Source organism: Rhipicephalus sanguineus, chromosome 3 (assembly GCF_013339695.2).
Source record: "Rhipicephalus sanguineus isolate Rsan-2018 chromosome 3, BIME_Rsan_1.4, whole genome shotgun sequence".
Lineage (NCBI taxonomy): Eukaryota > Metazoa > Arthropoda > Arachnida > Ixodida > Ixodidae > Rhipicephalus > Rhipicephalus sanguineus.
The window spans coordinates 10,880,935-10,890,992 of record NC_051178.1 but is presented as its reverse complement, the minus strand read 5'-3'; the positions used below and the strand labels follow the sequence as shown (position 1 = coordinate 10,890,992).

Below are 10,058 nucleotides of genomic sequence, written 5' to 3'. Positions count from 1 at the left end.
CTGCCTTTGGAACGTAGATATCGTAACAGGTTCAGCGCACAAGAGTTCAGCGTACAAGAAGTTACAGCTTCACTGTTAGCGTGAACAAACACTAAGAACTATGAAGCATATATTTGGCACTTGTTGGAACCGCTGCCATGGTATGTAATGCGGTCCTGTGTAAGAAGAGATGACCGCAAAAGACCGCACTTCTCTAAACTTTTGGCCTGACTGCCCGCATGTCTCACTGACGACACCCCTATTATCTTGTTCCCGTGCAGACCCCAGACATCTCGTTTGAAGTGGCCGGATAAAGGCGCTGGATCTTTGCTCATAGTGCCTTCAAGGATGCGACAATGGGAGCTCCTATTACTGATGGAATCCTCGCACGCGCTTCACCAGACGACCAACACAAACTTAGTCAACTGACTTGAACGTCCACGGTACACCACAGGTGGTCATAGCCTTCAAGGTTAAACAAATGCCAGAGGGCAGATGCATTGGGGAGCCAGAAAAATATATAAGCCAGTCCATCGCTGCTGCTCAAAATAACACAGGTTTAGCGCTGGCGTTTAAAAGAGCAAGTGTATGGGGCTCTATTTGCCTTTGGAATGTCGATATCGTAGAGTTCACGGTACCAGAAGTTACAAGTGAAAACTGTGGGAACTGCGGAGTAGTGATCCGCTGTGTTTCACTTGTGCTTATCTGCTCTTTTCTGTTCTTTTCTTGTGATTATCTGATTTGCTTTATGATTATCTAGTTCACTTCTATAGTTGCCTTTCCACTGTTTGCTGCTCCAAGCGCGGTGCGTCAAACTCCGTGGTATTTCGCTTCCGCTTCTATCTCCCGTAGATCTGCGTCTAACCCCCGATGCTGGAGTTTCGCTCTCGCTCCGCTGGCTCGGACAAACGCCCTTTGGAGACATGGCCGTTCTCTAAACGTGCAGCCTGCTCGGTTTATGCGTATCAAACGTAGGAGCTGCGTGACCCGAGACTGCATGAGGCAAGACATGACAAGACGACAGGGTGGCCCTTAAACCGGTCCGCAGTGAAAAACCACGTGATATCATCAGGGCTTTGACTGAAGCTGCAAAAATACTGAGCCAAACTATAGTCGGTTGAAAACATAAGAATAAATACAAGCTCCGCCCAAAGGCAGCACTCTCTTTATGAATGCGAACCAAAGGCACTTTTAGCATCTATCTCTCTATCTAGCCGCCCATATCTGTGCGCTTTCGTGGTCGTTTCCGCAATTTAACACACACTCAAATTGGCGGAGAAGAACAGGAGGGTATGGCGAACACGATTAATATAGGTTATGGCACGAATGACAGGACAAGGCTGTCGCGTACATCAAGAAACCTTTTCTCCCGGGTCACGTGTTACGAAGACCCGTTTACCAACGCCCTTTGAACGCGTGTATGCGGCAACATGTGTTTCACAATCTATATCAATTTAGCAACAAAAATTACACCATTTCCCGCTAAAGGGGACCTTGAGGTGATGCGAAGTCCGGAGCACTTGCACGATCGCGTTCCGTGGTGTTCTTTGGCATGCTACCAGAACCTCGCGTCGTGGAACGCGAAGAGGAACGCTACGCGCGTCTTGTCCTCCCTCTAGCCTGGCTGTTAATTCTCACAGGGCGAGCGGGCAACGCGGTCGGCAGGCGTGCGAGAGGGGGGCAGCATAGGAGAGAGAGGGGGAGGGACGCGCATGCGCTGGTGCTCATCGCGGCGTTGCGCAGGGAGAGAATTTCGGCATGTCTATCCCGCGTTTCAGAGGAAGAGTGAAAGGGGGAGGGGAGAGAAGGGAAGTGGAGAGGGAAAGTGGAGAGGGGAAGTGGGGAGGGCCGGGGAGAGGGTAAATGGAGAGGTGGAGAGGGGGAGGGTATGCGCATGCGCAGTAAGGGTGGGTCACGGCCGCACCACACCACCACCACCGGATTAAACGCCGCCATAAGATACTTCGCATCTAATAATCAGAGATTATGGAAAGGTTAACGCGACAGCGGTAACGATTCCGTGTAGCAGGCAATTCGGTCCCGGCGTCCGCAGTGCTATCGGTGCGCGAAAAATCAGACGGACGCAAATAATCAAAAAACAATCCGGCCGATACCATGCATTGTGAGAATCGATTTGATGCGAGAGAGTCAGCGAGCAGCACCGTATGCAGAATTTGTTTATTTGAATCGAGCGTTACGAGGTGGTTCAACGTCTTCGTGTAAACCTGGTAGGTAAATGTGCGCTTACGAGGCACGCCGACTTGTAAGGGGCTGCTCAGAGTCCAATGTAACGTCGGCACTTACGTTAGAGCAGAAACTACAGTTTCATCGCCATGAAGTGCACACTACGGTGCTATGATATTGCCACGCCCACTTCTTGTTTATTTTGATGTATTCCGGTTTGACCAGCAAGGACGGTTATCCAAGCTTGACGCTGTCCGCGAAGCAGTGTTCGAGAAGCTTCGCGATTGTAGTAGATCGTTTTGTTAAGATTGCGAGCTGCACGCGAATGTTCCAGATTTGTCGAGAGATAAACGCCGCCACCAGCGATATCGCTGGAAAGTTCGATAGCGTCTGTATAAAAAGCCGACGCGCTTGACCGCTTGTTAGTTTTTTCGACGGTCGACGCTCTGTCCGCCGCTATCAGTGCATACCGTGAGTGTTGCTGTAAATATAACTTTGAGTTTCCCGGCCACAAGTTCGGCCAAATAAACAGTTCCATCTTTAACACGCCGGCTGCTGTCGTCATCGACGTCACGACCACGTGACATTATGCACATCATAAGTAGCAGCCGTAGGCGTGTTCGCGCAACACTTGACTGCTCCCCTCGAGATGTTTGAGTGGTGACTTCTCGCGTGCCACGTCAGAGAGAGCACTCGGGTGCCGCTCTTCGCGCGCGCGCGCTACGTGAAGGCTGCTCGACGCTGCGGGCCAGTCTGTCCTGCGCGAGTTATTGAAACATTAGTAGACAAGTTCATAAAGCAATTTGTACCGAATGTTCAAGCAAAATACCCAGCGAAATCGAGCCGAGTTGCCGTCAGGAGCACGTTCAGTGTTGATTGCTCCTGAAGTCTGCTAGCCATCAATGTGTACATGTGAATGTATGCCGATGATTTCTTTTCACGACTGTTCTCTGGCCGTGACGCACTCAAAATGACTTCCCGAACCGTTTTTCATCACTGATTTCAGAGTTCAGGCCTCGGCTTCCGTGTCTGCATTAAAGCGCAATATATGTATACCGCGTGCTGCGCGTGTTCGGTTGCCAAGCCTGCTCCTTCGGTTCAGAAGTACACGTTGCTGGGCTAGTCGGTCCATGTTCAACTACAAGCCGAAAGTTTGCGCTGCCGAAAGTTCGCGCTCCCCTGGACCCCTTCCTTTGTTATTTCCTTGCGCAAAAACAGCCACACTTCCTTAGGTTTAATTCCTTTGTTCGGAGTTTTAAGCGCATGAGAAACGACGTGGGATGCCATTCAAATAAATTAAATGGTCGTTACAGGTAACAACCTTTAATTAAATCCAAGTTTTCAGGAGTTTCTGTGTCAGCGCATCGTAAGTACTTGAAATTTAAACAAGAAATGGAATGGTTGAGCGCACGAGTCAAAAGGGGATGCACGACGGTGATAGGAAATATTGGTAGGTTGTGCTGCGTTTTTTTCAATGCGAAGCATTTCTCAGCGAACCTTTGGCACTTTGAGCACTTTGAACCCTATCTAGCCGCCTACGTCAGAGTGCTCTCACGATCACCTCCTTACCATGGTGTAGAACAGAACTGGCGTGGGAGTATAAAAGTACTTGACGAATATTCCTGTGGGGTCATGACATGAATAACGCGAAAATCCCGTCACATGCGTCGTCAAACCCTTTCCTCCAAACACGTGTGGCACATACCCGTTTACCACGGGCCGCGGTGTACGGGCATGCGCCACAGGTGATTGACAATGTTATCTACCCAGGAACGGCAACAACCTATAGAATATTTCATACTTCAATTCACTACATTAAGCACAAAAACGACAATAATTTAGCGCAACACCGGACGTAAATGTTTCAGTAGTTATAAGGTACATTTCGTAAGAAACGGAATAAACATTTCTTTTCGTCTGTCGGTTTTTCAGCTTTCGGCTGGCCACAACACACAGCCACCACTCAGCGGCCGTCGCTATAAAGTGACCGTCACAACTCACGGTTATCGTGTCATCTACAGATGTTTTTCTACTGTGTGGATATTGCGTCCTATATGAGCGGCTCTTTTGTCATCTTGCGTGCATTTCGCTCCTTGCATTCTTCTTCTACTTCTGAATATATGGTATATCTCGCTAACTTCTTAATTATGTCAGCGTCCATATGCGTTCCAATTCATTCTGATGAGGGTAGTGCGCCCTAACGGGATGAGCCAACAGTAATATAAAAGAACACATTTTTGACAGCGTGAGTTTTTCGCTTGCTTTGTACAGTTTCGTTGGGCGTCTGAAGCAATTCTGTTGACGCATGCTGCTAATAGATTTGGCTGGGCGCCCGCACCAGCTCTACGGACGCGCGCTGCCAACCACATTGATGAAAGCCCGCGTCTGCAGAGCTGCGGACGCGCAACTAAAACCGCTTAATCAAGCGATGAGCTTCACCTGTCAAAAATATTTCACGCACGTCATCAGCATTCAGTGGCGGAGGAGGTTACTCGCGTCCATCGACATCTGTGCCCAGCGGCAGCGTTTCCAACAGGCGCAACACCGGTCGCATAGGAAATAGATACCGTGGTAGGAATCATCATATCCGCGTCGTTATACGTCTCTGTGGAATCCTGCCGACCCGTGAGAACGTAATGGTGGCGCGTAACTATACACTTCATCCTGAGTAATTTCTTCCACAGGGCCAGCAGAATTGCCGAAGTCGGCGACACTGCCGTAGTAGTCGGCCATTTTGTTTGACGAGAAAACAGCGAAAGTGGCACTTAAGGTAGCTAGTAGCTGCACTTTACTTTTCGGCGCTTGAGTGCCGATTTAAGTTCACCTTAAGTACAACATTGGTTTGTGAAAGTGTTAAGCGTCGATCGGCTACTTAAGTCATAAGTGATTATGATTAAGTAGATACTCCGACTTAACACAACAAAATATAACAAAAAACTACACAGACGTTTCGCCACCTAGGCGGGTGGCATCGTCAGTATGAACGGGCACTAAAAGAGCGAAGGTAACCCAGTCTATTTCTAGTCTCGTATGTCTCTGTACACATCCGGTAGGGGGCCACGGTTGCTGTTGCACGCCGACCTGTCACGGCGGATGAACCACGACTCGAGAAGCTTTCTCTTGCCCCACCTTTGTTCCCGAGCCAGCGTCGTCGCATTACTGAAGTCGAAGGCATGCCCCATCGTCCAGCAGTGTTCGACGAGTTCGCTCTTGGAATGTGTGGCATGGGTGGCTTTGGCGACGTCCCCTTTGTGCTCTTTGAACCTCTTTGACCGCTTCCTGCCTGTTTCGCCGATGTATGTGGCGTCGCAGTCCCCGCACGGTACCTTGTAGACGACCCCGCTTTGATCGTTCGCAGGGGTGCGGTCTTTAGGCTTAGTGAACACGTTTCCCCGTAACACAACAACATATGTTATATTTTGTTGTGTTAAGTCGGAGTGTCTATTTAATCATGAACTCTCCCGGCTTTTGGAACATCTTTGCAAGTCATAAGTATAAAAGTTTCGTTTGTGAATACGGGCCTTAAGGTAGCTAGTAGCTGTGCTTTACTTTCCGGCACTTAAGTACCGATTTAAGTTCACCTTAAGTACAAGATTGGTTTGTGAAAACGTTAAGCGTCGATCGGCTACTTAAGTCATAAGTAAAGTATAAGTTGCGTTTGTGAATACGGGCCTAACTATAGCCTCGTTCTCAGGAGCCTTACTTAACCAGAAAAGTGGTACTTTCCTAAGTGAGCCTGAAGTGCAGTTTGTGAAACTTTCCCCACACACTTAACTTAAACTTACGCTTTCCTCGTACTTTTCTCAGTGCCCTTTTCGCGATGGCTTCGTGATACGAAGTACCACTTTCGTGTTTTTCCGTAAAACAAAATGGTCGACTACTACGGTAGTCTGGCTGACTTCGCCGATTTTGCTGACCGTGTAGAAGCAGAACTGGGAGTAACGGCGGCGCATACCGTTATGCGCCGCCGTTACGCCCAGTCCTGAGGGATCGCCAGAATCCCATGGAGGCGCACAACGACACGGAATTTCTCTGCCGGTACCGATTTTCCAAGCAAGCGGTGATACGCCTCATGGAAATGCTGCCGCTGCATCCAAAAGACAGCGAACGCGGCCACCCCATTCCGCCCCTCCTCCAGCTCCTCATCGCGCTGCGATTCTACGGCGCTGGAACCTTTCAAGTAGTTACCGGGGACCTTGTGAATGTGTCGCAAGCAAGCGTATCACGCATCAACGAGCGCTTGTCAAGAATGATAGCCGACACATTGTTCCCTCAGCTTGTGAAATTGCCCAACGCCACTGAAGCGGCCGTGGTAATGGAGGAGATTTATGCCATTGCCGGTTTCCCTGGTGTAAGTGGGTGCATAGACTGCACTCATGTGCCCATGAAAAATCCTGGTGGCGAAGACGCAGAGGTCTTTCGGGATCGAAAGGGGTACTTCTCAATCAATGTCCAGGTAAGTTTACAACACTGCCATTGATATAAATAACAAATATGCGAATGCCCGATCGATTAGGTTTTCATAAGTAGCAGTGTAACATTCTATTCACAACATGATTTGTACTAGGTTTCAGGAGCATTCTGGGCTGCTTAACATGAAAACATTACACCATTTCCCGCTAAAGGGGACCATGAGGCGATGCGAAGCCGGAGCACTTGCACGATCGCGTTCCGTTGGCGTTCTTTGGGCATGCTACCGACCTCGCGTCGTGGAACGCGAAGAGGAGCGCAATGCGCGTCTTGTCTTCCCTCTAGCCTGGTCGTTAATTCTCACAGGGCGAGCGGGGAACGCAGTCGGCAGGCGTGCGAGAGGGAGGCAGCGTAGGAGACGAGAGAGAGGGGGAGGGGACGTGCATGCACTGATGCTCATCGCGGCGTTGCGCAGGAGAGAATTTCGGCATGTCTAGCCCGCGTTTCAGAGGAAACGTGGAAAGGGGGAGAGGGGGAGGGGAGATAGAAAGTGGAGAGGGGGAAGTGGGAGAGGGAGAAAGGGGGGAGAGAAGAGAAAGGGAGGAGAGAGTGGAAGGGGAGTGGGTGAGGGGAGAGAGGGAGAGGGGAGTGGAGAGGGTATGCGCATGCGCAGTAAGGGTGGTCACGCCGCACACCACCACCACCACCACCACCGGATTGGACTCCGCCATAAGATACTTCGCATCTAAAAAGTTGTCTTGTGTTGCAGGCAATCACAGGGCCTCAACTTCATTTTTTTTATTTGGTGGCCAGCTGGCCGGGCTCAGCTCACGACAGCAGGATACTCGACAACAGTTTTGCCAGAGTGCAATATGAGAGAGGAACTGTACCTGGTATTCTACTTGGCGACAAGGGGTATCCCTGCAGGTCCTATCTCATGAGTCCATTTAGGGACAGAGGCACGAAAGGCAGCCCTCAGCACAGGTGAGCTGGAGTTGCATCAATACTATCGCGTGTACGAAAGAATGCCTAAAATAAAAAAATTGCTTTCTTTAGGTACAAGTCCCTGTCAAGGACTCGCTGCAGTATCGAGAGGAGTTCGGAGTGTGGAAGGGACGCTTTCCGTGCCTCGACATGACGCTTCAGATAAAAAATTCGGCAGATCCCACGTACCGTGGGAGTCGATGTTGTGCGAAGCGTGCGGCGGGAAGGTGACTGTAGCGTAATTCCTTTTCACAGAGTGAAACGTTACAAGATGACTATAAAGATTTCTATAAATTTTAGACGCACTCATATATGTTGAAGAGCCGCATATGTGTTATATAACCAGTTGTTTACAGTGGTAACGCTGCCAACGGCAACGTAGGTATTATCAACACCATAAGCGGCAAGCTGATATGCACTGTTTATACCTGTCCCTTCTGATGGAAACGCACGCACGTTGCACCAACCCGTGTGCATGTGTGGAAGAGGTTTTTGACACTTCTTGAACGAGGTTATTATCACCGTGATCAGTGAGCACCAGCAGCTGTTCATGGCTTGTTATCGGATCCGGTCGTGATCACGGTGACGAAGAGTCCATGTGTAGTGAAGTACGATGTATAGTACAGCTGTTCGAATTAGTGGATGCCTCGGTCGTTTCGTCGACAAATTGTTTGTCGATAGAGCCGGCGACTTCTCGGGACCTGAAGTCAGCCTTCGCGTCGGTAAGGTATAGTGCTACGTAGACCTGGATAGTGCTAGGTAGGCCAGCATCAGTGGATGGCACTTGTCGTATTCGTAGACTACCTGGGCGTATGCGGCCTATGTAACATAGTCTACAAAGCGGCTGTCACTCAATCTGGCATCATCCTTGGTCAGCATGAGGCCATCGCCCAGTCTCTTAAGAAATGAAGAGGGCACTGCGTCGTTATGGCGGACTAAGTGCAGTTTACGGTGCGGTGATGTGAATATCATACGTATCTTTTGTTAGTGTATCCCTCCGGGGTCGAGCAGTGCTTCAATACAGCTGTCTGAATCATAGGAATTCAAATGTAATGTTTATTGGACTGCTATAAAAGCGGAGCCAACACTGGAACCACAGACGTTAATCTGATATGACGCCTGTATCGTAGGAGTACACATCGTAGGAGTATCATGTAGTGTTTCTTGCTTTCTTGTAAACTTAGATAGCCACCACCACAACCACAATTGACGTTGCACCGATATTACGCCTGCATAGGCTGTTTTTCCAAACCAGTTAACAGACCTCGCGTGGCTCTGTGGTAGAATACCTGATTGCCACGCAGAATGCTTGGGTTCGATTCCTGCTGGGATCGTAGTTTTCATTCTTTCCATTCGTCGGGTCGACGCTGTCGATGTCGGGTTTTCTAAACGCTCTCGCCTTTAAGGTACCAATGTCTGTTCTCGTCATTCCTGGTTAAATATAAACTGTCAATCACCTGTGGCGCATACCCGTACAGCGCGGCCCGTGGTAAACGGGTATGTGCCACACTTGTCTGTAGGAAAGGGTTTGACGACGTACGCGACAGGATTTTCGCATTATTCATGTCATGACCCGACAGTCATATTCGTCAAATCCTCTTACCCTCCCATGCCAATTTTGGTCAACACCAAGTTAAGGGGGCGATCATGAGAGCACCCATACGTAGGCGGCTAGATAGATAGATAGATAGATAGATAGATAGATACGTAGATAGAAACACTCAAAGTGCCAGAGGTTCGCTAAGAAATGCTTCGCATTTAAAACAACTTCTGTTCCTATCGTCATTACAGCTTGTGCCGCACTGCATAATTTCGGCCACCTCCTAAGAGAACCCGTACCACCTCCACCACAAAGCCCGGGAATTCATGAAGACGGTTCGGCGGCTTCTACCTCATCTGTTCCACCACCACCACCAGCCATGCCGCCTGTGCCAGACATACCAAGTGGTTTCAGAATGAGGGAGAGCATAGTGACACGGTATTTCACTTGAACGAAATGACACGAGATCACTGACATGTTACTTTATTCATACTGTTTTTTCAGTACATCCAACTGCAGTTTTAGCATTTCTGCCTTTGATTTTTGATTGCCTATTTTCAGTCGACAAAGCTCCAATTTTTCAGTGTGTAATGCTTTCTTCTGTTTGTGCTCAATGCACATAAATTTCAATCTTAATAAATGTTCTTTCTTTTTTTTTTGCTGACGCTCCTCTTTGATGGCATCCAAGCGGGCACCCAGTTCAGTAGAGACCGCCGTTTGTCTTTCAATGCGGCTAGTTGAGCGTTTAGAAGGAGGCGCAGCGGCACTAGAAATCGGCGCTGCAGCGGCGCTGGCAGGTGTTGTTGGTGGTGCGGCTGCAGCCTCTGGTGGGCTCTTTGAAGTGTCCGGTGCGGCCATGGGCGAGTGCAGTCCCCGTTGAGGTGTCTGCAAGCGGACTGCCGATGTCGTCCCATGACCATGGATTCGTAGGTTCGTCGTAGTTGTCACAACCTGCAGAAAC

The 10,058-nt window shown here is 49.4% G+C and overlaps 1 protein-coding gene across 1 annotated transcript; it reads left to right on the top strand.

Annotated features, from left to right (window-relative positions):
* The first annotated feature begins 6,166 nt into the window (after window positions 1-6,166).
* LOC125757551 (putative nuclease HARBI1) lies at window positions 6,167-9,622 on the top strand. Its single transcript, XM_049413131.1, has 2 exons — window positions 6,167-6,619; window positions 9,602-9,622. Exons 1-2 carry the CDS (start codon window positions 6,167-6,169, stop codon window positions 9,620-9,622), a joined length of 474 nt encoding a protein of 157 aa, XP_049269088.1.
* Window positions 9,623-10,058: the final 436 nt, after the last annotated feature.